The sequence below is a fragment of the Protopterus annectens genome, chromosome 7.part0 (genome assembly GCF_019279795.1).
Source record: "Protopterus annectens isolate FY-2018-M chromosome 7.part0, PAN1.0, whole genome shotgun sequence".
Classification (NCBI taxonomy): Eukaryota; Metazoa; Chordata; order Ceratodontiformes; family Protopteridae; genus Protopterus; species Protopterus annectens.
Window position 1 is genome coordinate 1,073,299,267 of NC_056739.1, and position 27,507 is coordinate 1,073,326,773.

General features: G+C 38.0%; 1 protein-coding gene across 1 annotated transcript in view; it reads left to right on the top strand.

The window, feature by feature from the left end:
- The window catches only part of FSD2 (fibronectin type III and SPRY domain containing 2), a 362,733-nt gene that overhangs the window by 784 nt on the left and 334,442 nt on the right, over positions 1-27,507 (top strand). Inside the window, exons 2-3 of the mRNA XM_044077640.1 lie at positions 25,499-26,547; positions 26,642-26,737. Of these exons, the coding sequence (XP_043933575.1) occupies positions 25,579-26,547; positions 26,642-26,737 (1,065 nt within the window). The 5' untranslated portion in view covers positions 25,499-25,578. The remainder of the gene's footprint in view (positions 1-25,498; positions 26,548-26,641; positions 26,738-27,507) is intronic.

A 27,507-nucleotide genomic window follows, 5' to 3' on the forward strand; every position in this document is an offset into this window, starting at 1 on the left:
ATCAATCATATTCAGATGTCTTTGTGTTAAATTACAGAAGAAGCACTCTTCAAACTACAGTATCTTTTTAATTCCACAAGTAACTCAACTGACTAAACTGGGAACTGCAAATCTAGAATAAGCATTATGTTTGAAATTAAAGTATAGGCACTTTAATTGCTTTTCTTAGAGAGTTTTTATGACAGCTCCAGATATTTTTGTGTGAAAAACAACAGACTGTAAAGTGTCACCTCCTTAGGATGCTGGCTGTGTGACCTATGCCCCTTTCCCAGTTTCCCTGCTGTTTACTGCTATCACATACCACGTGAATAACATGTCATGTACAGTTGGAATAGTTAGCGGCAAGTTCCATAGAATATATTTAGAAGGATTCTTTGTGAAATTGTTGAAAACAGTATTCTCAGGTAAAACAGCAGATTGGGTTAAACCACATATGACTATCTACTCTGTGGACACCTAGCAGACTGAGTGACGGCAGTCACTGGAAAGTACAATCTCACAGCTCACTTGGTGCAGCAGTTTGTAGTGTGAGATAGTTACAGTAAATGGAAACTTGATTTCCTTTGTCTGTTTCTCACCTCTGTAATCTTTCTAGAAGACTATGTTTTTCAAGTTTTGGAGACACACTTTGCTGGATTCTTTTTTGCCTGGTAGTATCATACAGGGACATGCTAGGAAAGAGTTTTTTGTCCTTTTTCCCAACAAATATGCTGACCATCAAACTTCCCCCAGATAGACATAACCCTGTTTGTTCATCTCTGATGGGAGCCCCCAGAACTGTTGAGGTTAGAATGGTTTAGAGGAGCATATTTCAGGTAGCCACAAGAGTTGATTTTGTGCTGGCTGTGGACATTTGAAAGGTCTAACCCACCTTCTGGCAGGGGGACAAGCTACTTGCATCACTGTGGGGGACCAGTAATGCTTCCTCCTGTGAGTGCATGTTCATATGTCCTTGGTATGAGGGCTACCACCAGGCAGTGGATCGGTGGGTTAAAAGTCTACAGTAAGGATGCCTAGGTAATACTGCTCCTTCTCTGAAAGATCATGGAAGTATGTGTTTTGCTTGTCCCCAGATGGGTACATCTATCCTTCCCTACCAGCTCCATCAAGCACCAGAGCCACTAGCCAAACATGGGTCACCTGGGCCATAGTAAGAGCTTTAGCCCTCTCTACCACAGGAGCTGCAGGGGGGGTAGTTCCTCTAACAGGACAATGCTGGCACTTTCATCCTTTAACAGTAATGTGGCAAATTATTCCCTTCCTACAAACAACCAGACACCGTGTTCCCTGGTCATCTGTTCAACTCAATGCTTATTTTATGGCTTTATGGAAAAAGGTTCTACAAATAAGAAAACACTTAATGCAACTTATTCCTAACAATGATTTATTTATCTCCTTATAGCCTGTTTCCCTCAAAAATGGCAACACCTGTTACTGTCAAATCCCTAGTACACATCTGTAATCTTACATCATCAACAGGACAAATTCCATTGTCCTTTAAGTACGGTTGTCTAACTCCTCTTCTCAAGATTCATGCACCTAAACCAGAAAGACACTTTCACCTACCTGTGAACCTTACTAAACGTTTGAATCCAGATTTTAGAGGCTGTACCTTACTGTTTGGGAAGACAGTATTCCTATTGTTGTGAAACAGGCACACGTGGTACTTACCTTAAAGAAAGGAGGCAGAGGTAGGACAGGAAATGATAAGCCAATTAGTATAATGTCTACAATGTCAGTAGTAAGTAAAGTCATAAATGCATGGATTGTAGCACTTTGTTTTAACTAGACTTATCACAGGTTAACGTTGGCGTGTTAATTACAGAAGACATAGCCATGAGCATGGAACAGAAGGGTCCTAGGTTGTCAGTAAGGTACTGAAAATATTGACACCCTATTTTTCAACTTTTTGGGGGGAGGGGGGTATGTGACGAAGTCACATTATTAATCTGGAGGTAAGATGGTAGAAAATGACATCTCATTGTTACCATCAACATCTGTTTCGGTTCTTCTGCTTTGCTGTTTTGATCTGTTTTTTAATCTATTGTCCTGTTATTACTGCATTGCTTTTATTTTTCATGAGAACTCGATATATTCTTTTTGTCTGATCTTCTTATCAGCCTTTTTTTCATGAAGTCATTAACAAAATAAGTAAATCACAGTATTCTTGCTTTTCTGCTGTCCTCTGTGTGTTATTTACACTGAATGATGTTTAGATGATTGCTGTTTCGGAATAAATGTTCTAGTATTGGGCTTCCCTTGGAACTATGCACATTGTATTGAGTCAGTGGGCATACTTGTGTTTGCATATGTCTCATGCTTTTCTGTTGTGTAATCTACTGACAGATATTTCTGCCAGGGGATTTACAACAGCCTTGAGTTGTTAGTTTGTCTGAGACAATACAAGAATACTGGGAGTGTTGTGTCTTATGTTTATGTGTTTTTAAATCTGAACTATTTGACTCATCAAAATGTTGCTATGTTAACTTTAATTATCTCTTATTTTTATTTCTTATATCTTTTGATTATTGTATTTACTTAAGCACTTTATGCTATAATAAACTTTTATCTGTAGAGGTTAGGATTCAGGTAAATCCCTTAAGGTGCACAACACTCCATCTGGTAGCACATCTGTACATCTCACCATTGACCGAATGACAGACTTTTGACTTGATCTGCAACTGTGATATGAGGTGATTGGAGGATTTCACTAACCTAATGTGTTTTTTCACATTTAACAATGTCTTTTGTCAGAAAATGCAAGGTAAAATTTAATTTTACTAAACAGTTTTGTCTTCCACCTTACATAAGACTTCATCAGAATCTGATGAAGTCTTGTGTAAAATTAGAGACAAGGGCTCTTGTTGAAATAAAGTTTTATCCTACATTGTTTTGCTTTACACCGTTGAATGTTAGTTGTCTTACTCTGTATCTGCTCCTTTTTGTTGACATTTGCTAGTATGTTTGGTAAGGTCACCATGTCCTCTTGCATATCCAAGATGGAAGGCCTCCATAAACTGTTACTCCAACTGAAAAAATGACCATGCCAAAATTTCCCTTAATCCTTTGTAAACCAGTTGGGATGTCACTAATTTATTCCACAGTTGGCATGACATTGTTACAAAGTATGCAAAGGCTAGCAAAATATGTCTGCTTTATGCACTGTAGAGTCACCAGTAACGTTGATATTTTTGGATGTGTTGCTAGGTCACAGTGATTTATATACTTTCAAGTGTATCTAGGTTCAGTGTAACTCCAGTTATATTGTTGTTATGACCTCTTAATGCTACCCTGTTATGATAACTGTGTATGTATGTTTGATTGTTCTGTGGTTATTGAAACATATTGTAATATATGTGCATGAGCTTATAGATTCCTGAAGTACAGGTGAGGTTTTGGAGGTATATTTTTCAGAACTGTTGTGTATAGAGGGGGTAACCAAGAGTGTATGTTCAGATGATATGGCAACTACTGAGAGTTTAGCCTCAATAATCTAGATATATTCTTAAAAATATTTAGGAGTATATTTTCTCTGAACATAGGACAGTATAATGTAATAGGGAAACTTCATCTATTAAGTCTTTGAAAGTTTGCTGATGTACTGCATTCATAACTGCCATAAAACTAGATCATTCCCATTTAGCAAATACAACTCAGGGAAATGTATATTGCTAGTTGAAACCTGGATGGGTCAGTATATCTGGGAATTCTGTAATATGCTTTCTTTTTTTCTGTATTTGCTATTTTATTTATTTATAGTTACTTTGCAGGACATGGTAGTAAATGGAAACTGAAATAAACTGGAAATTTGATTAAAGCTTAGAGTAATGGATTGGTTAATTAGTGGTTAGGTAATCATGAATGGGATGATAAACAAAGCTTAATTAATTTAAGGGGAGAATTTTCATATATAATTATATTGTGTACACTAGTAGGAATGAATGAGGTATAAGTATGAAGTGGTATTTGAAGTTAAATAAATATAAGACTTGTTCAAGAGCCACAGGCATAAGTACAATAGGAACAAGGTTGAAAAAGTTAGAAGAAATCAGATTTCCTCACACTGCAGTTTGTTCTGGCAGCTATCTTAAGAAAACTTTGCACTGCTGTTCTTTGTTACTTTTAACAAAGAGACTATTTTTAGCTCCTCCCACAGTTCACAAGCATTTAATCTTCCATGTGTCTCACAAAAAAAATATATCAAGGTTTGCTTTCTGCCCAAATTTAGAACTTTTAAAATCCAAGTACGAATAAATGAAAATAAATAAATAATGCTGCAATGAAACAAGAAAATAATGACAACAATATGAGTTTGCAAGCCTCCAAAACAAATTTCCTTATATTGCAGTACATTCTGTCAGTTATCTCCAGAAACCCACTGCATTTTTGCTTTTAAATAACACATTTTCCCTTTTTTATTATAAATGCAAGAACAATTTCAGATTCTGTCACAATTCACATACAGGTAATATCTCCTGGACTTCAAAAAACAAAACTCAAGGTTTGCTTTTGGTAAAATAGAAGTTTCAAAATTTGAAGAAAACAGTTATAGATAACAATAAGAAGAAAACAATGTAAGTATACAAACCAATTAGATTTCATAACACAATAATTTGTCAAAGGTATCCACTACTCTCTGTGTTTATGTTTGACTAGTACATAAAGATACATGAAAGTACAACTAAAAAAGTGAAATAATCAGTTCAGGATCTTTATGTTCAAAGTACATTGACCAGTCATTTGCTAAGGACATGGATGTGTTAGTTGATCACTGAAGGATTTTTTGGGAATACATGCACACATATATAAATCATTTATGTAGTAAGGCAGATAGGTTGACTGTATACTAGGGCACAGTACATTTTATCCTGACACCCCAAAGTAATGGTTCCTTCATTTGTCGCTCTGGTGTAGTCAGTTTTGGAATGTGCACCAGTATTTGGAATCCTTTATTTCATGTCATGTTAAGTGAGATTGAAAGAATTTAGAAAAAAATGTATGATCCTTTGCAAATCTTATAAAGAATGATCTTGAACGTGTAGTCAATTTTGGAATGTGCACCAGTATTTGTTATCCTTTATTTCATGTCATGTTAAGTGAGATTGAAAGAATTCAGAAAAAAATGTATGATCCTTTGCAAATCTTATAAAGAATGATCTTGAACTTTTTTGTTTTTATAATATGGGAGAGAAAAAGGAATTGCAATGATGGCTTATGGGCAATGGGCAAAACTGCAATTGAGATTGTAGCTTGCTACAGATTACCCAACATGTCCCAAGACCCCCATTCCGTGTTTCTGGAAACACTGGGAAACATAAAGGTCCTACCAAACACCCTAATATTGGGTGATTTCAATTACCCAAACATTAACTGGGAGAACTACTCAAGTACTAATTCCCTTGCCCAACTTTTCCTAGAATTTATAAACTCAAACACCCTGGTTCAACTGGTCAACACTCCCACCAGAGGTGACAACATATTGGACCTGGTCATCACCAACATGGGCGACCGGTATTCCACACCAGAGGTCAATGCCTCGCTGGTTAGATCTGAGCATAAACAAATCACTTTGGATATCCAAATTCCACCCCCACCCCCGGACAAGAAAGCCACCGTGAAAAACTTTTCAAAAGCAAACTTCACGTTACTTAAGACCGAGGTGGAAAGTTTCAAAGCCCCCATGCTGAAGGATAACACTGACCAAGCTGCAAAATCCTTTACTAATGCATTCTATGGGCAGCTACAAGAATGCATGGATTGTGCCATCCCAAGCAAAACCAAGACTCACTCCTCCAAGAAAAAGAAACCAGTCTGGTGGACTCCTGCCATAAACAAGCTATACAATAGAAGGAGGAAACTAGTACAGAAAAGAGTAAAATCCCAAGAAGGGAAGACATCCCTGATCAGTATCAGCAAGAAACTACGATCCCTCATAAAATCATCCAAGGCGAGCTTTGAAAGAAAAATTGTCAAGGACTCCAAAGATAACCACAAGGCATTCTTTAGCTATGTCAAGAATCTAAGTGGCAATGCTCAGATCTGCTCAGAGTTAGTGCAGAATGGCACAAAATACACTGAACCGACTGATATCTCCAACATCCTGGCAGACAGTTTCAGTGCAAACTTCATCCTCCTCTCACCCCCAAAAGGGCCCATAACCATACCAGAAGAATGTAGAGTTCCTGAAATCACAGACACTCAGGTTAAAACAGCCCTCTCCAAAGCCAAAAACACAGCATCAATGGGACCAGAACCATCCCAGGCTGCATCCTACATGAGTTCAAAGACAAACTAACCCCTCACCTAAACACACTGTTCAAACTCAGCATCTCCACAGGCTACATACCCATAGAGTGGTGCACATCAACAGTTATTCTGCTCCACAAAGGTGGAGCCACAACAGACCCTGGGAACTATCACCCTATAAGCCTGACTAGTTTGGTCTGCAAGGCTATGGAGCGGATCATCATGGAACTCATTAACAGAGACATTGGGAAACTCCCAACACTGGACCCTACCCAGTTTGGCTTTGTTAAGGGCAGATTATGCCTTCTAAACCTGGTGGACTTCTTTGAGACAGTTACCAAGACTATAGATGAGGGAAAGGTGGTACACACAGCCTACCTAGACCTCGCTAAGGCCTTCGACACTATTCCCCATTCTGGTATTATAGACAAGCTCACCACCTGAACATAAACCCCTACGTCACAAGACGGGTTGCCAACTGGCTCATGGACAGAACCCACATGGTGAGAGTTGCGGGAGCTAGGTCCGACTCTAAACCGGTTACAAGTGGCATTCCCCAGGGCTCAGTCCTAGGACCCATCCTGTTTGGCATATACTTCTCAGAGGTACAACCAAGCACAGGAGGACTATGGCTGACCAAGTTCACAAACGACTGGAAACTAGGAGCTATAATTGACTCTCCCGCTAACACAGACATCCTCCAAGAGGGTCTCACTGAGATGGATACCTGGTGTCAAAATCATGGCCTCAAGCTAAATGCCAAAAAGTGCATAGTCATCCCCTTTGGAAAAAACAAAGTACTCACAAACTACCACATAGGTGGTAGTCCCCTAAATACAGAAGATGCAATAAGGGATCTGGGGACCCAAGTAGATAGTAATCTCACCTTTGATAATCACATTGCCAAAGTGGTTAGAAAATCCTTCTACATGGCCCACCTAATCACAAAAGGGTTCGCATCCAGATCAAAAAGAGGTCATTGTGCCCCTCTACTCATCACTCATCAGACCCATTTTAGAGTACAATGCCCCATTTGGGATGTACCTTACAAGACACCTGCAACAGCTGGAAAGACCACAGAAGTACCTCACCAAGAGGATCAATGGCCTCAAACAGATGCCCTATGCAGCTCGACTGAAGAAACTCCAGTTGTACTCGGTTGCATACCGCCTACTCAGAGGTGATTTCTGCCTGACATAAAAGGCCATGTCCAGCCGAGAATTGATGGACATTCTCCACCTAAAGAAAATTCCCTCGAGCCACACACTCTAGGGATCTAAACCTCACCACAACAATAAATAGAATGTGCTGGAGGGATAGATTCCTGTCCCAGAGACTTCCCATGCTTTGGAACAAGATCCCAATCTACATTAGGCACAGCTCCTCGCTAACACTCTTCAAAAGAAACCTTGACGAGTGGATGGGAAACAGAAAGTTTACTTCAGGGATCACTTCAGTGGCTCTGCTGGACAGAGGCACAGGGAACTAATCTAAGGGGGCGGCGAAAGCCAACACATTCTGGCTAGGCTTATAAATGCCTTTGGGCAAATAGCCTAGTACCCACCTATGAACCTATGAGTCAAGAATCTGAGCCACAGAAAATGCTTTGACATTTCAACAGTCTGTCAGTATAACAAATAATGGTTTTGCTGTGATACTTTTAACTTTCTGCATGTGTAGAGGGGAGCAATTATTTTAATAAATGTTAGTCTCAAGTGAAATAAAGAGCATCTGCAGCTCACCCCTTCCCCAACTTAAAACATTATGACTAGGAATTGAAGCTGATGCCTAGAGTAGAGCAGAACAAAGGCTTGAGTAAAGCTAGAGGAAGGCATGGCTTATTGTGGATAAGCTTGTTCTGAATGACCATTATGCTTAGAAACAGATGGCGATCACTTAAAATAAGGCTGCAGTTGAGTGAAACAAGCTCTCTGATGTATCAGATCATACTGCTGCTTTATTTCTTCTCAATGCCAGTTGTATAATGCAGCCTGTCTGAGTACCAGAGAAGGTTTTTTTTTTCTTTTGCTGAATATAAGGATGATGCATACCTTTTTAGACAAGATATCCACGATAAGGCAATATTTCCCCAGGAGTCAGCCATTAGACACTGATGCTTGTCTGAGGATGGAGACCCAGACATACACTGAGCCAAATTTAATTATGTGGCCTAAGATGCATTCATTGATGTGGCCTCAGCAATACATTCAGCTTTCTGCACCTTGGACTCTGGCTCAACAACACGGCTGTTAAAATCTTGTTTTTATTCACTAGTTCATAGGTTCATAGGTGTGTACTAGGCTAACGGCCCTGGAGCCTTTATTTTTATTTTTTATTTAACATTTGTTGACCGGGAATGTCCGACTAGGTTCCACAGAGCCTGTTTTCAGCGGAGGCCCGGGGAGAAATGCTCCAGATGCATGTTTTTGGAATGTGGGAGGAAACCGGAGTACCCGGAGGAAACCCACGCGAACACAGGGAGAACATGCAAACTCCACACAGAAGGCACCCCAGCCGAGAATCGAACCGGAGACCCTCTTGCTGTGAGGTGACAACGTTAACCGCTGCACCACCACTTTACAAGCCTAGCCCCCCAAAAATTGCCCAGGCACCGTGCCACTCAGTGTTAGTTCACAGTGCCTATATTCAGTAGTGCAAGTGGAATGACCCCAAGAGTGAACTTTCTGTTACCCATCCACTCGTCAAGATTTATGAGCTTAAAGTGACAAAGAACTCTATTGAAATGTGAAAATTTATTCTTTTACTGATTGTTTTTTTTTAATTCCTGGGCCACTTGTAAATATTGCAAATAATGTTGTTATCTTTTATTTATTCTTGTTGAAATATAGCTATAGTTATTGATTTTCTTGATAAACAAAATAAAATTACCTGAGGGAAAAAAAAAGATTTCTCTTGAAGAGGGCCAGAGAGGTGATCTGCTTGACATGAATAGGAAGCTTATTCCAGAGTATGGGCAGTCTTTGGGAGATGAACCTGTCCCTCCAGCATGTTCTGTTAATTGTGGTAATGAGGTTGTGATCTCTGGAGCATGTAGTGTGGGGGGATTGGAATTTCTTTAGGTGTAGCATTTCAAGTAGGGCTGAGTCTGACATGGCTTTGTAAGTCAAGCAGAGATTACCTTTAAGTAGACTATAAGAGACTGAGAACAGCTGAGGTTTCTTGAGTCTGTCCATGCAGGACATGTTTAAGGCCTAAGATTCTTTTTGTGAGGTACTTTTGTGGCCTCTCCAGCTGTTGAAGGTGTCTGGTCAGGTACATGCCAAATGGGGCATTATATTTGATGATTGGTCTAATGAGAGATGAGTAGAGAGGGATGATGACCTCTTTCTTCTTGGATGCAAAACCTTTGGTTATAAGATATGCCACGTAGAAGGACTTTCTGACCACAGTGGCAATGTGGTGGTCAAAAGTGAGGTGGTTATTGACCTGGGTGCCCAGATCTCTTATGGCCCCTTCAGTGTTCAGTGGGCTCCCATCAACGTGGTAATTCGTGGGAACTAAGTTTTTTTCCAAAGGGGATGATAATGCATTTTTTGTCGTTAAGCTTCAGGCCATGGTTCCGACACCAGTCATTGGTCTCAGAGAGGCCCTTTTGTAGAATGTCTGCATTACTTGGGGAGCTGATAATGACACCTAGATTGCAGTCATCAGCAAACGTGGTTAGCCAGAGTCCTTCTGTGTTGGCCTGCACTTCTAAGAAGTCGATGCCAAACAGGAGAGGGCCCAGGACCAAGCCCTGTGGGACTGCACTCATAACTGATCGAAAGTGCAACTTGGAATCCACAACTTACACTCACTCACTTTGGGTCCTGTCTGTGAGCCAATTTGTAACCCACCTAGTGATGTAAGGACTGATGCCTAGTTTGGTAAGATTATCAATGATACCTGAGTGGTGAATGGTATCAAAGGCCTTGGCCAGGTCGAGGTAGGCTGTACGTATGCCTTACCCTCATCCACAGCCTTGGTGACTGCCTCAAAGAAGTCAACCAGGTTCAGCAGGCAGGATCTCCCCTTGACAAAGCCAAACTGTGTGGGGTCAGGAGTTTGGAGAGTGCCTATATCTTTGTTAACCAGGTCCATGATGATGCGCTCCATAATGGGGTGATAGTTCCCAGAGTCTGTAGTTGCTCTCCCTTTATGGAGAGGGATGACTGTAGCAGTGCTCCATTCATTAGGGACATAGCCTGAGATAAGACTGTGATTGAACAGGGCACACAGATGTGGTGCCAGTTCATTTTGTAGCTCATGTAGGATGCAGTCAGGGATATTATCAGGTCCCATGGATGCTCGTACTGTGGTATCATTCTTGGCTTTGGACAATGCAGCTTTTACCTGTGCTACAGAAATGGTGGGTGCCAGGCTTTCATCTGGTATTGTGATAGGGCCTGTGGGGGGGGGGGGTAAAGTTGGCACTGAATCTGTCAGGCAGAATGTTGGCTATATCTGTTGGTTCAGTATAGTAAGTGCCATTGTGCAATAACTCAGAGCAAATCTGGGTATTGCCTTTGAGGTTTTTGATATAGCTGTAGAAGGCTTTGTGGTTGTTTTTGGTGTCAGCTGCAATTCTGCCTTCATAGCTGGCTTTAGAGAATTTGATAAAGGATCTCAGCTTTTTTGTTGAGACTGATAATGGAGGTTTTCCAGTCCTGTGACTTCATTTTTTTCTGCAACAGTTTCTTCCTTCTATTGTGGAGTTTACTGATGCCTGGGGACCACCAGATTGGCTTTCTTTTTTTGAGGAGAGCGTCTTAGTTCTATTTGGTATGGCAAAGGCCATGCATTTATGTACATGCTCGTAGAGTGCATTGGTATATGATTCGGCAGTCATGCATCTATTTTTGATTGGCATGGGTGCCGTGAAGTTAGCCACCTCTGCTTTTAGGAGCCCAAAGTCAGCTTTAGAGAAGTTTTTCAGGGTGGTCACCTTAGCGGGGGGTATAGGTGAGATGGAGATATCCATGGTGATTAGTTTGTGGTCAGATTTAACCAGGGAGGAACTGACTATAGGTGTGGAGCAACAGTCTCCCATGTTGGTGATAACCAGGTCGAGGATGTTGCTTCCTCTAGTGGGGGTCAGAATGAGTTGGTCCAGGGCATTGGAATTGATAAATTCCAGAAAGCATTCATCCTGTACATTAGTACTTGAATAGTTTTCCCAGTTTATGGAAGGGTAGTTGAAGTCACCCAGTATTACAGTATTGGGTTGTACCTTGATATATTCCAGGGGGCTTAGGAAGTTGGTGTGTGAGTCTTGGGACATGTTTGGGGTTCTGTAGCAGGCTATGATTTGTATCGCCATCTTACTCAGTGTTTGTTGTACCTGAAGTATCTCGAATGCATTATACTGGGCTGCCAGTCTAGAGGTGTGCGTATCCTTTAAGAATATGGAGACACCACCGCCTTTGGAGCTTCCAGACGCATTCTGGGGTCAAAAGGTATGGGATGAGTTATAGTCTGGGAGCACAGGGGTGCTTTCTGCCTCTTTAAACTAGGTCTCTATTACAGCACAGATGTTGACATTCTCCATTTTGAGGAGAGCTTTGAACAAGTGCATCTTGAGATTTAGACTTCTAACATTGAGCAGCATGACCCTCAGACTGCATTTGTTTGTAGCTGTTATGGTGGAATTTTGGTCTTTGGAACACTGCCTAAAAAGGCACTATAGGGGTGGCAAGAACCTTAGCCAGTACCCAGAATCCCAGGGGTGACAGATGCAGGCCGTCTCTGGCAAGGCATCAAGGTCTGTCGATCATGTCATTACAGGCGGACACATACTGGATTCCTTTAGAATGACACCAGAAATTTAGCCAATTGTTGAAGTCAATCATTTTCTGCTCGTACTATGGTATCATTCTGGGTGATGGTAGAATACTGCACTGGGCTAGGGTCATACCTGTCTGGGCCACATAATCCGAGAGTTCCATCACATCTATTTTCATGTAGTCCAGGGAGGTATGTCTCAGGTCATTCACACCCACATGGACAATGACTGAGTCATATTTTCCAGCTATTCTTCAGATTTTTCACTCCTCCTTGAGTATTTAGGGTTTTTTTATCAAATGAAAGCAGCATTGATTACCCTGATCCTCAAGAATCAAAACTGGATTTATCTTCCAGTAGAACAGGGTGGATTGGGATTACCTAATTTGAAGGGGTATTTTAGAGCTACACAGTTAAGGCTCCTATACATAGCACAAGCAGAAAACTATAATTAAAAGTGGAAAGGGATGATGTTGAAACATGGGGGAACCTCAAGAAACAAGAAGAGACTGGGTTTTTGGATGCGGGCCTTTAAGAACACCAATAGTCATATAGAATATTATATCCATAAAGAAGCAGAAAGTATTCTAAGATCTAAGCCGACACTGAAATTGAGAATGGAGATTCTGCTAATGGGGATGACTGCAATTACGGATATAGACAAAAGGTAAGCGAGGGCTGCAATTTATTGGAGAAAACTGGCAAAGGAACCAAGGTATTGGGAGTAAATAACTACAGAGGGAAGGATGGTAGAATGGGAAGATGCCAAGAATTTATTTGGACTGTAGGTTAGAGATTACCTTCCCTATCAAAGATTGATATCAGAGTATAGGCAAAGAGAAAGAAATAGGGGGTCCTAAATGAAAGACCAGCACTGGTAGAGTTTTTAGCAGAATCTAGAACAGAAGCTGCCATCAAAAAATGAATAATTAGTAGACCATATAAAGTATTGCATGATTACTATAAGAATCAATGAGAGGATATTAGAAAGGATTGGGAAGAGAGATTGAATAAGCAATTCATAAAGAAGCAATGGGAGGATATATGCATGTCTCCCATATATGCAACAAAATCTAGAAGATTTAGGATTTTTGCTTGGAAGTTTTTACATAGATATTTTTATACTGCAAGTAGACTCCAGAGAATTTTTCCTCAGGTAGACAGCAAATGTTGGAGGTGCGCCAGTGAAGAAAGAGGTAATTGGGAACATATTTTTTGGGAGTGCAGTGAGTTGAGAGACTATGGATTCCATGTGGGATGCACTGCTAAAGATGCTGGGTGGGCAGATTGGTGTGACGAGGGAGATGATTTTTCTGAGCTATGATACAGAATAGGAATTGCCTAGACATGGTAAGGCCTTGCTTCTCTAATTATGGTGGCTGCCAGAAAAGCAATTACTAGAAAATGGAAATTAAACTCTAAATCAACTATATTAGATGTAGCGAATATAATAACATAGATAAAACAACTACAACTGAGATCTTCAGAAAAGGGTAGGAGCAAACTTCATAGGAAAAATGGGAATTGTGTGAACAGTACATACAGGGAAGGAATGACATTTAAAAGAAGGCAATACTTAAATGAGCTATGTAATGTTTGACTGAAAGTGATTGGGTAGATTATAAGTGATGTATAATGTTTGCAACTGGGAGTGTGTCAGTATGGTTTGTGATGTAAAATGCTTGCAACCAGGATTGTGTTGGTGTGGTTTGTTTTCATTTATGTAAATGTATGATTGCTTATGTAGTAAGTTATGGTTTAATAAAGATGTTTCTTCTTTAAAAAAGGCACAGTAATTGAATCATTTATGTAATGTTGTTTACGTTATATGATATACAGCAGTATACATGAAGCATAATTGTTGTTAGTTTTAACTTGTTCGTACAGTTTGCTTAATTTTATATAAATGTAAATACGCCTGTGTCACAACTGATAATTCAGTAAAGGTGTTTAAAAATAAAAAGAATCAAAACTGGATTTGAACCTTCTGGAGAATTATCACGCAGTCTCAAAACTCCCATGTATCTAGAAGGCAGTTGGAAAGGTGGCCTGTATATAGCTACATTGACAGTTCACATTTCAAGACTTACTTTACTGTCTGGTTTTAAATCAAAACACAGCAGAGACATAATTTGATAGTTTAATGACCTCCTAATGATTAGAGATTATTGACTTTATCTCATGTTGGCCCTACTTGCTCTCCTGCGGCCTTTAACATGGTGGGTGCTGGAGTTCTGATTGACTGGATCTTTGGATGCATGGTACATTTTAAGGAACAGTCCTTGTGTGGTATGCCTTCTACCTGTCTGGACATGCACATCATGTACTATCTGGTCTGAGTTTTTCAGGCCCCTGCTTTCAGTTTTGACTCCATTGGCTTTTACCATTTATATGTTACTGCTACTTAGGGAGGCATGGTAAAGTGTTATATTTTCTCTCAGTCTCATACCAATGATATTCATTTATACCTCTCCTCCTTTCTCTGGAAAGTATGTCAGATTTTTTAAACTTAGAGGACTGCTAGAATCTGACTGTTGAATGAATGTTCATAAATTATTTAAATCTCAGGCAAGCTATGAGAGAAATTAATCTTGAGCATGTCACTATTTATCTATTTCAACTTCATCTGCTCTACCCGCCTTATTGCCTACAAGCGGAATCAGATGGAATTTGTTTCTCTTGTGCATAATCTTGACTTTTCCATGATGACAGAATGACATTGAAGGACCAAGTGTCATTTGTCTTCAAGACTCTTTACTTCGATATGAAGAATATATCCAGGGCAAAATATTATATACCAACTTAAGGCTTAGAGATGGTGCTTCATGCTCTGGTATTCTTCTCTTTGGATTACTGAAATACCCTGTACCTGAGGAGTTCATATAGGTTCATAGGTAGGTACTAGGCTATCTGCCCGAGGGCATTTATAAGCATAGCCAGAGTGTGTTGGATTTCGCTGCCCCATTGATTAATTAAATGAGCCTCTATGATCTGGGTTACCTACACTTGGTACAATAACTGCACAGTCAGGTTTTTGACTGGCACCACTCAGATGTGCATATCAGTGCTGTGATTCATGCTAACTGATGCTTGTGGTCAGATTTATTTAAGATCTTTACTCTCACCTTCTATACTCTATATAGTTTAGGTCCAATTTATTTGAAAGAGTTACCGTATCCCTGTGTCTATACCTTGCACCTCAGATTGTCAGGTGTGTGTGCGTGTGTGTGTGTGTGTGTGGGTGTGTGTGTGTGTGTGTGTGTGTGTGTGTGTGTGTGTGTGTGTGTGTGTGTGTGTGTGTGTGTGTGTGTGTGTATGTGTTGGGGGGGCTTCTGGCTGTTAATAGGGTCTGACTTGAACCACTTATAGGGTATCTTTCAGTTACCTTGTTGTGGTCTTTCAGAACCAGCTACCTTTCCTGATTTACATGTGCAAAAGTCATTTCTCCTTTAGAGGGGTTTCTGTGCTATCATCTGTTTAGAAGGGTGTAATGCAGTCCATGAAGGGGTACCACTCTTTTCTTGTTTTTTAAACATTTTAATTAGAAGTTTTAATTTGTTTAAAATTATAGTTTTATTATTATTATTGCTATGCTGATTATTAACATGTATAGTACAATGCTCTGATATTAATGGGTTACTTATCTGCACTGCCTAGGTTTTGGCATTTTAATACTTTTTTGAGAAAAAAAATCTGTTGACATCCATAAATTATGTGTTTTAATATAGTCAGGCTTTGAATGTACACTAGAGTTGTCTGTTTAGACTTTCGCGTTGTATTAATTGTCATAGCTAGCTAGGTGTATACACTATAATGACTCATTGATCAGGTGTACGCTATAATGACTGATTGATCAGTTGGTTGGTCTGTCTTTGTTCTTGGGGTCATAGTTATCACATCTCCTGCCTCTGAGCAGCTAGTGATGGGATGGGAACTGTCATCTTCAGTGATTATATCAGCAACATTTTCTTCCATTTCTGGTCATGTTTACAGAATGTAAGTTTACATGCTGATGCATCTAAAACGTCTCTTTTGACCTCAGCCACTCTGCAGTGAATTACCTCTCACCCAGAATTTACAAGAGGACCAATTGCTGATTCTTAGTTATCTGCTGAAGGAAATTCATATTTTGGATGTTTAGTTATAACTGCTTCACTCAGCCCTTTCATTCCTTGATGTCATTCCAGATCCATCACTAGTGCAATGAATAATTTACCTCAGTAGCAGCTAGCAGGCTTTCTTTTTTTTAGTGAAAGTATAATTAAATTTTGAGTTGGCTAATCACTTATTTGCATGGTTTGATTCATCTGATATTTTTGAATGAAACTGTTTACCTGATTATAATAAATCATAATACCTAAATAAAACAACATTGCAGTAGATCTCTTTATTACTCTAGCCAGGTATTGCTAGAAGACTTAAGAGACAGTCTTGTCATTGATATGGCTGACTAGTACTTAAGAGAATTTCAGAATTTCATAAATAACTTACACTGAGTTAAATGGTAAAGGAATGTGGTCAGAATATATGAACTTTTGCTGCCTATAGACTGAAAAACTAAACAGAATAGTTTAATGTAACTGTCCTTGGAAAACCCATTTTATTGTATTAACCTCATGATTCACCACAGTCTCTGGTTTTAGCTTCCTCTATTATGCATTATTCTTTCATTGTTAAAAATTGCTCTTCTACTAGTTGCAAAATTCAAAGGGCCTAATGAAACTGGACTTAAATTGTGTGTATGTTACAAAGAACTTATTTTAAATAAATTCTGTGCAAACTGAAGTCGGTACTATGGGGCTCATAGATAGGCTGATGAAATAGAATTTATTTTTATGAAGGTTTGTGAAACACATCTGTTCAATAAATTCTACGCAGAGTACACTACTATGATACTCAGCTGTAAGACAACAGTGGTTATGTTTTTGAGCTGAAGGATGCTCTTGATCGAGCATCCAAAGTTGAGACCTGGTTTATTGTATGTATTCAATTTGACTTGCCATTCCAGCTCTCTTTTTTTCTATGAGTGTGTTCTTATTCCCATCTAGCAGCAAGCCTACGGTTTTGGTCAAGGACATGACATTTAAACCGAGTAATCCTTCGTCTCAAAGGAATGTTTTGCTAGAGCATTTCTACTAATCCATTGTCTAATATCAGAAATATGGTGTGACATACATATTTTTATTCTGTTAATGGTTTTCCCAACATAGAATGTTTCACATTTTGTGCACTATGTTCTATAAACCATCAAATCTGTGTTACAGTCAGCTTTATACCTGCTGTAGTATTTTTTATTAGTATTTGGACAAGTGAAGTGGTCTGCGTTTTTCATGTGCTTACAGAAGGAGCAATTTACCATAGCATCTTCTATTAATTCAAAGAAGGGCAGGGTCTGTGGTTTGCCTTGCAATTTTGATCTGATCCCAAACCCCTACATTTAAGATAGGGTCCTCTACAGGCAGAAAGCTGATGGCCTGAGTATCAGGTATGGCAATCAGATAACTGGCACAAGGATTGACCACCACCATATACTGGCTACTTGAAATGGGGTAAAAATAAAACTAGACCCTCAAGATTAAGTCAAGCAACTACCACAGGGACAATCATTGCTTAGAATTTAGGTTTTACAAACAGATCCTCACCACTAGGTTTTTGCTGTGTTTTACAGGTAAATCAAACTAACCGCATTGTTCTTACATGAAAAAGATCTATTGAGCTGCTCCAGGCAATGCTGGCTTTCATGTGATGACACTCACCCACCACAGTTTTTTTAAATAAAACATTTTTATTGAATTATCCCTTATGACATAGGCAATCATACAGTTATATAAATAAAAATAAACCATATTGACATATTTTCAGTTGCAAACATTATACATCACATATAATCTTCTATATAATGATTGTCAGTTGAGGACTACATCTCTCTTTCAATTCTTGCCTTTCCTTAAACCTCATTCCTCCTTCAAAACTTTATTCTGCATGTATTTTTCCCCACAGTTCTCATTGTTGATGTAACTTGCTCCTACCCTTTTCTAAAGATTCCACTTCCATTTCTTTTATCTGGGTTACTATATTCACTACTTCTAATGTGGTTGGTTTAGATTTTCATTTCCATTTTCTAGTAATTCCTTTCTTGGCAGCTGCTAGAATTAAACTCAGCAAGGCCTTACTATGTGTAAGCAATTCAGGTCTTGTGTCACAGCTGAAAAAAAATGATTTCCCTAGTAACATCAAGCTGCTGTCCTATTATTCCTGACAGAGTAGTCTGCAGGGAATTTTTAAGGTCTGCCAACTCATTAGTCTCCCCAAATATATGCTCCCAATTACCTCTTTCTTTCCCATCACACCTCAACATTTTCAGTCTGCCTGTGGAAAAATTTCTTTGGAGTTTGCTTGGGGTATAATATAAAATTATGTATGCAAATACTTCCAAGCTAAATCCTAAATGTTCTAGGCTTTGTTGCATATTTGGTTGCCATACATGTATCCTCCCATTGTTTCTTTGTGAATTGCTTATCCAATCTCTCTTCCCAATCTTTTCTTACCACCCCAATTGATTCCTGTAGATATCATGGAATATTTTATATGCCCTATTAATTATCCCTTTTTTAATGGCAGCTTCTGTTCCAGATTAAATTAAAAACTGTGCCAGTGCTGGTCTTTCATGTAGTACTCGCCTGTTACTTTCTGTTTGCCTATATTCTGCTGTCAATCTATGATAGGGAAAGCAGTCTCTATCTTGCAGTCCAAATGTCGTTTTGGCCTCTTCTCATTCTATTACCATCCCTCTCTAATTATTTGCTTTCAGTGCCTTGGTTCCTTTGCCAGTTTTCCCAATAAATTCCAACCCCATCTTGCCTATTCTCTGAACCCCTAATTGCAGTCATTCCTATTGGCAGGATTTCTTTTTCCATTCCTGTGTTGGATTAGTTCTTAAAATACTTTCTGATACTTTATGAATGTAATATTCTGTATGGCTATTGTTATTATCCTTATGGATCTGCATCCAAAATCCCAGTGTAACCTTTGTTTTTGAGGATTCTCCCCATCCCTTTCCACTTTGAATTGAAACTTTCTACTTGTACTGTGTATAGGAGCCTTAACTGTCTAGCTCTGAAATATCCCTTCAAATCAGTTAATCTCAAACCACTTTGTTCTATTGGAAGGATCACCTTATCCCTCTTGACTCTTGCCCTCTTCCCCTCCAAGATAAAATCCTTCAACTCTTTAGTAATTGCTATCCACAACTTCTTGTTGATAAAAATATGCCTGACCTATGTATAAAACTAAAGGGACTAAAACATTTTCAGTGCTCATATCTTGCTATGCATATCCATAAAACAGGGCTTCCAGTTTCTCAGTTTTTCTATTATCTTTTATTTAATTCCTTCCTACATACCCCTAGCTGCATAACAGAATCCTATTTAACCCATACTTCTAAGTACTTCATTTTATCATGTCCCCATAAATATGGGTATTACTGTACCAATTCCTGTGCAGATACATAGCTTACAGCTATTGCCTTTGTTTTATCTTCATTAATATTGTATCCCAAAAAGACTTGAAACTGTCTCAGAATGTTCCACAACACTGAAATGTAAATTTTTTGGTTTTATCAGGTACAAAATAATAACAGCAAATAAAGTTGACTTTTCTTAATTACCATGCCAATTATATTCTTAAATTTCTGAGTCACTTATTTTTTGCCAATGGTTTTAAATATAACATAAATAACAAGAGGAAAGAGGACACCCCTGCCTGTTTCCGCTATTCAAACCAAACTTATATCAGAGTGGAATCCCCTCCATTTTAATTTTCACCTCTGATTCCTCATGTATCCTCATAATTAACCTTATTATTGTGTGAGGGAGTGCAAATGCTTCCATTGCCTTACTTTTAAAAATCCCAGCTTACTCTGTCAAATGCTTTCTCTCATCAAGACCCACCAACAACAGTGGTATTTTCTTACATGCTGCTTCTGTCTGGATTGTTATTGCTCCATTAATGTTGTCAAATGTTTGCCTCCCCTCCACAAAACCACACTGATCCATATCTATCAGTGTTGACAACACCATTGCTATTCTTTTAGCCATTATAGACATAAACACTTCATAATCATGGTTTAGAATTTATATGGGCCTTTACAAAGTGGGTTCTGATGGGTCTTTACCATCTTTAGGTATTACAACCATGGCAGCCTTCTTCTAGGATGTTGGTAATTCTCCTACTTTTAAAATACTATTAAACAAAACCTTTCAGATCTTTATCAGTTTTTTTCCCTCCTAGCTTCCAAACTTTCACAGGAATACCATCAATTACTGGAGATTTTCCTGTAGATTGGTTTATACATCACCATTTTATCTCCTCTCCTCCAATCTTCACTGCTAGTAATTGAGCATCATCTACCTCTAACCTTGGCATATTTAATTAATCCATAAATATTTCCATTTATACTTTTCATAATTTCCATGTTTCTCTGCTTTTAACAGATTTTCATAAAATTTCCAAAATATTTCTAATATCTCTGCATGACTACTGGTTATTTTCCTTGTTATAGGGTCCCTAAGTTTGGTAACACACATTTATTCTTTCTGTTGCCTGAGCTGTTGCACTAAAAGCTTTTGTGCTCTGGAGTTATTATCAAAAAACAGTTACTTAACAGCAATCTTTCTAAACTCATCCTTATTGTCCAGATAGTCCCCTTATTCTGCAATACTTTAACATTTGTCAGTCCCTCTTACTTCTTAACCATATCTCTTTTTCCTTTATTTCATTTTATCCCACTCTCTAGGTATATTTTCTGAAGAAATTTCTATCTTCCCTCATAATGCCTGAATAATTTCCGCTACCCATTCCTTAAATGTAGTCTCTTTTTAACAGTTAACAGGGGAAGATTATGTGTCTTATTTTTACTTCATTATCCTGCATTTGTATTGTAGTTATTATTGGCACATGATATGAAATAGTTATTGGATATGTGTCAAAACTTTCAATTAAATGCACACATTTCTATGAAATATAATTTCTGTCTAGCCTAGCCCAGGTTTTGAACCTTGGGGAATAATATATCAATTTTGTCCACGCTACTACTACTGAATACACAGCTTCCATACCAAATATTTTCATAAATTTCTTCATAAAAGCTACCCTTTTGTTATATTTTCTCTTCTAGGTCCCCAGATACACCCTCACTATTGCAAATCAAATTTTAGTCCCCACCCCTAAGTAATACTCCCTGATGAAAGCTAATTATTTCTCCCAGAATTTCTTAAGCTCCACTTTAGCAGTTTTAGGTAGAATATAAATACATGCCAGTGCAATCCTCTTCCCTTGCCAGTAGGCCCTTACTACTACACATCTACCATTATTATCTTTTTTTCCCCTTTTCTATTGTGATTGGAGCTCCTCTAGCCATTAATATAAGTACACCCCTTTTCCTTTGTCTCAGATCTTCTTCTGAATAACCATCCTGAAGTCCTCTCTTTATCAATTTCACATGTGCAGTTCTTTCCAAATGCATTTCCTGTAGCACAACTATTTTGGACTCTGCATTTCTTAATATAGTTCATTGCTCTTTCATTTTTGTATATACCTGTGAGACCATTCATGTTCAAAGATAATATGAAAAGTATTGCCATTATAATAAGAAGTTATTATTCCATGTGTTATGCATAACAGCTCTTTTTTAAATGTCTAATTCCAGTTTTTGTGTGGCATGCATACACTAATGTTTGGCAAGTTAATCTTTTATACAGTTGTTACTTGTAATATCCATTTGAACCTATGTCACATCCTACAAGATGTTTTGTTTTAATTAAACCCTCAAACAAGAAAACAAGCACCCCCAGAACACCTCCATACATTAATACAAACACACAAAACTATGTACATTTTCAAATAATGAAGTTTAACTCCCACCATAGGAACAATTGTCCTAGATGACAGCTACAGTCATGGGCCTTAATTGACCTATAATAAAGGTTATCCATGCTAATATGCATGGTACGAACTGTGCTTCTATTTATACTAAGTGCTGTCTGTTTTTCCCTTATCTTTATTCTTCTCCCATATGTAGAAAATAGCTTGAATACTTTCAGAAAACATTATCATTCAGCCATTGAAAGTAAAACGTAGTCTGTTTTTATTGCCATATTATAAGCTTGTCTCCATAGAAACATGAGAACCACACAGTTGTCTTCAACTACAAGCTTCCCATGTTGCACTATAAACATTTATTTGATAAAGAAAGACTTTTCATTGCATTCAGTGTTCGCTTATTTACTTGCTTCCACTTAACACATGCTGTTAGATCAAGCCAAGGGCTTTAATCCAGCCGTTCCCCTTTGCAAAAGTAAGAAAAAGCATATCAGTTTTATTTATGTCATGATCTGTTTAGTTTTACAACCCGCTCCTCACCTCAACAACCCAAATTACAGCTTATTATTACAAACATGCTTTTATCCAAATTTTTGCATTGCAGTGCCTAGACTTCTTAAAACTAGAAAGAAGAACAAGAAAGAAGAAGAAAAAAATAGTATGTTTACTTTAATATCCCTATAACACACAAAAATAACTGAAAATGCTTTACTATATAACATCCGGTCTATGTCATGTTTTATAAAAATACTGTTAAGAACAAACATTGTTTTACCTACAATTACCTCTTTCCATCCTTTCCTCCTTTCCTTAATGCTCCTCCAAACATTAATGACATGAAGTAGGGCATATGCTTTGGTGTCCCCTACAAGTTTAACAAAGTCAAAAAATCCAACATTTATTAGTTTTCTTGTTCAGCCATAATTTGCAAATGTGGTTGATGCTTTGTCAGCCTGCATTTATCTATTAATTTCCAAGTTGCTGGTTTTCTTCCTGTCGATCTCCGTATCCCAACTCTAATCTCTGATTCATTCCCAATGTACTCCTGGTTCTTCTAGTCAACTCATGTGCTTTTCTCAGTCTCAAGCATTTTCCTTTGGAACTTTGGAAAAGGTTTTACTGTTAAAGTCTCTGTATGAGGTTTATTATCAGAAGAATAGGAATAGGACAGCACAGTTTTAGTTGGACAAACTTTTGTTTTTCCTCCTTAGCATGTTCTGCATCAAAAATGACTTTGATCCTCCAGGAAAATAATATTCTGAAAATAGTTGGATATTAGAAGTCTTGGCTGCTTTATTGTGGCCAGGTTTGGAGCATACACATGATGTGCCTTGTCAATTAACAACTCCTGCTAAGGAATACCATTCAAGTTGCCTATTTGTGCTTTCATAAAATTAATACAGTCTGTTCCATCTAGTTTCTCCAGTACAGAAGCAAATCTCAGGTGTTCCCTACATGCTTTGTCCTCTAAGTCTACCATTTTTAAACATCTTCTCTTGAGCAGTCTCATACTCAGCCAGCTGCTTCTTCATTTTGACCTCTGATTTTTGCAGTTTTATCATCTCATTTGAATATCTGTTTCAGCTTCTTCCATTTTTTTCCAGCCTTTTGCCATTTGTGTTGATATACTCATTCAGTTTTTATTTTATGCTAATTAGCTGTGAGCACATATGACTTACTTTTTTCATTTAGATTACTGGAAGTCATGTCTTGCTCCAAAGAACTGCTTTTTGTTGAACAGCTGCAGGATGCTTCCCTGCCAGCATTCTCTCCTCACCTTTTGTAGTTGATTTTCATTCAGGTTCTCTGAATTTCTTATTTGCTGACATCTAGGCAATGCACTTACTAACCAGTACTTAAATTTACCCAAGAGACAAATTCACTGGCTCCCATTTCTGAGTTTCTGTTTTCACACTGGCAGAACTGAAACTGAGTTGTAACTCAGTGGCTAATCAACTTGTAAGTCAATCACTCACCACATTTTTTTTTTTGTAACAAATTTTATTTTTGATTTTTGATTCTGTGATTATTATAGGTTTCTTTTGTAATGCCCTACAATAATTTGAAGAAGTTTTGATTCAGGATCTTTTAGTTAGTTAACTTTGGCATAATAAATTAATCACTCTTATTTTGCTGCTTTTATTCACTCCACTTCAATTTCAGATAGGTTTATCATTTTGATAGATGACACTGAACACCCCACGACTGCACTCTCGATTCCCTGTTTATACTGATTTTACCACCAACATGCACAAATAAATTACTTTTTCAATAGCTAAAACATTTCTGTAAAAAAGACTATTAAAACTGGAAACGTATTTTGTTTTTATAATGACATTGTGAGTGAGTCTTTTTCCTTAAGAAGATGTAGGTGAATAACAGCCTAAGCAGTCAGTGACTTATATTCTAATCAGGAACTTAGTCTTCATCCCAATCAGCTGGCCTGACTATTAACCAATCCATAACTCTTGTTCTAATTAGAGACTTCACCCCCCCCCCCAGTCAACTGGCCAGACTGTTGGCCAATCCATGACTCTTCTTCTATTTAGGGACTTAACCTCCCATCTAACCAGCAGGTCCTACTAAAAGCCAATCAGGAGCCATAGACTTACTCTTAATCAGAAGGGCTGTGTTCCACCACATCCCCTTTTAGGGTTATTTATACATCTGGAATTGTAATGTTATTCATGAAGAAACATTTTTTCTGATGAACCAAAACCACCAAATGCAGAACAGAAAAATGTCCAAATGACAAAGGCCAGTAATATATCCTTTAATAAAAGCACAAAACCTCTCCAGCGCCTCGTCATTAAGCCTTCCAGGAGATCACTGGCCTGTGTCATTTGGACATTATTTCTGATGAAGTCTGATAGATGAAAGTGATCATTAGTTTGAGTAAACTGGATAACTTAAAGCTCAAAGGATTGCTTTGTGTTTTTATTGTTTGATTCTCAAATTCAACAGTGGTTACTTGAAGAAGGAAGAACATAGGTGAGAGGACAGAGTTGTTTGTGCTTTAGAAGTCAAGCATACTAGCTGAGGTACTGGAGTCTTTAGGTATAAACTATTAACCAGACACTATTTAAACTGGATGAACTGAGCCAAAACACACATTTATTCAGAAGGATGGAGAGAAACTTTTGGAAACACAATCTGTACATTGTTTTCACTCCCTCTTTGTATGATAAGTGCTCAAAGATACAGGTGAATGATCCCTTTCCTTCACAAAGGACGCATGACTTTGTATACAGGTTGTATGTCAAACAGCATGTAGTTTTGCTAAAACAGAGTATGAACAAGAATGAATTAAGGCTGACTGAACATAAGTGAGAACTGATAGATGGCTGTAAGTCACTCACACAGGATCATATATGTAGATATATGTAACAACTTAATGACAAAAGTATTGTTCCCCTGCATGCTGTGTGTATATATATATGCATGCTGTGTGTATATATATATATATATATATATATATATATATATATATATATATATAATTCTAAGATGTCATTCTCATATTCCATTATTTGCTAAATTTGTGTATTTAAATATAAAATTCATCTGACTGTATACTATTCTTCCTTTTTAGGGGTTATAGTATACCATCATTTAAGGGTATCTACTGTCTCTACTGCATTAAATATCTTTCGAAAAATCTCTTAATAAATAATGTCAGTCATACAAGAAGTACCATCTACTAATGTTCTTGCTGTATCCACACCAGAAGAAACAGAACCTACCGAGGAATGTCTTTTCTGTGATAAGGAAGGAGTTTTAAGTAAAGCTAAACTTTTAGATGATGAGGTCCATATACAAGAAATGCCTGAACCAGAAGCATTTGGTTTCTATCACATGGATCTCTATGAATCAAGAGAAAGATTAGCTATGTTTATTGAAGAAAAACCTGCTTTCAGTGAAACCATTGATGTTATACCTGAGGAGTCTTTGGGATTTTCCCAGGAAATGGATTCAGAACAAAAGGCAGGTGACATACAGAGTCAAGAGGTTGATGAACTTGCAAGACAGTATGGTCTTTTAGATGATAAAGAGATAGAGATGGAAGAAATGGCCAGCACCCTGTCTACACATCCCATTCTAGAACAGAAGGATCATTATGTTCCACAACAAAATATTCCCTCTGAAGATACAAGCTATTCTTTGCAGCCTCCTAAAGCAGCAATTAATGGAAATGACCCCCTGCACAGTGATGGATTTGTAGACGTACATGATAATTATAATACAAATGCTAATAGCCACCTTTTTGAGCATATTACATATGAAAACCACAGGGATACAGAACCATTTCAGTTTGGTGAACAGGATTATGAAGTTGAAGTGGAAGAGGAAGAAATTTTTTTTTTGGAGCCCTCTGGTGAAATGTACAATGCTGTTAATTATGAAAATCTAGAAGTGTGCGACAAAGAACTGGAACAATATGAACAAGTGCATTTAAACGTGGCTACACTAGAAAATGAGGCCCTAGATCTTGGGCAAGAAACTGAAGCCCCTGAAATAGAAGAGGTTCCAGATGTTTTTTGTGCTGCATGCAAAACTCCAATTAGAGCTTTTGAGAAACTATTTGGCACACATAAAGGGCATGATGTAATCCAAATTACAGAAGCTGTTGAATACGCAAAGGTAACTAACTGAATTTAAAATGTAATAAATAATTTATTTCTTATAGTTTGTTGTGATAGCTGATGTTCTACTGATCAGTGTTGCATTTTCACAGGGTGAGATTCATGCTAATGTGTGCAAAGTAGAGGAGCAGATTGTTCAGATGGAAAACTTTTCCAGCCACACAGATGAAATTTTTCTTACTGTTGAGGTAAGTCTTTACAAATATACAATTCACGTTTGCCTTTCTGAATAGGAATGGTTTAATTTAAAACTGCCCGGCCTGATTGATCTGTTAAATGTGAGGAAAACTAATCTGCCATCACATGCGTATTAACAGTGATGCAAGAAATATAAACCTTGGGTAGAAAAGAATACATATATAATGTTTCCCTCTTTTCATAGTTTAAAAATCAAGTGTAATCTGAACATCTACCTTATCTGAGGCTTCCTGTGTTTCTTGTCTTGCTCTGTCAATATTCCAATTGTAATAGACTTCCAAATTTTACAAAATGATCTTGTTGTGAATCCAAAATGACATTATCTAATCACAATAATCCAGTGCAGTAATCTGCACCCACACTACTTTCTTCCTGGTTATGTGTCAGAAAGTAATGATGTGAGTATACAGAGTGGCACTTGTGGCTATGAAAAAGGAAGTGTCCTTTCATTTTCAAGCATGACATTAGTGAGCATCTGTAACACCAGTGTGTACTTAACTGATCAGATACTAAAAGTGTAAGAAAAGTAATTAAAGTTAAAATAATTTAAAAAACACAAACATAGGATCACAGGATCATAGGAAGTTACTAGGCTATTGGCCTTGAGGCCCTTAAAAGCCTAGCCAAGAATTTAGCCCAGTTCCAGCTGTATTTTCCAACAATGGGATTCCATCCTGTTATCCAGGTTGCACATAAAAGGGTTAATGAGGTACTCTGCTTGACATAGAGATGGAGTGTATTCTACAGAAGGGGGCGTCTC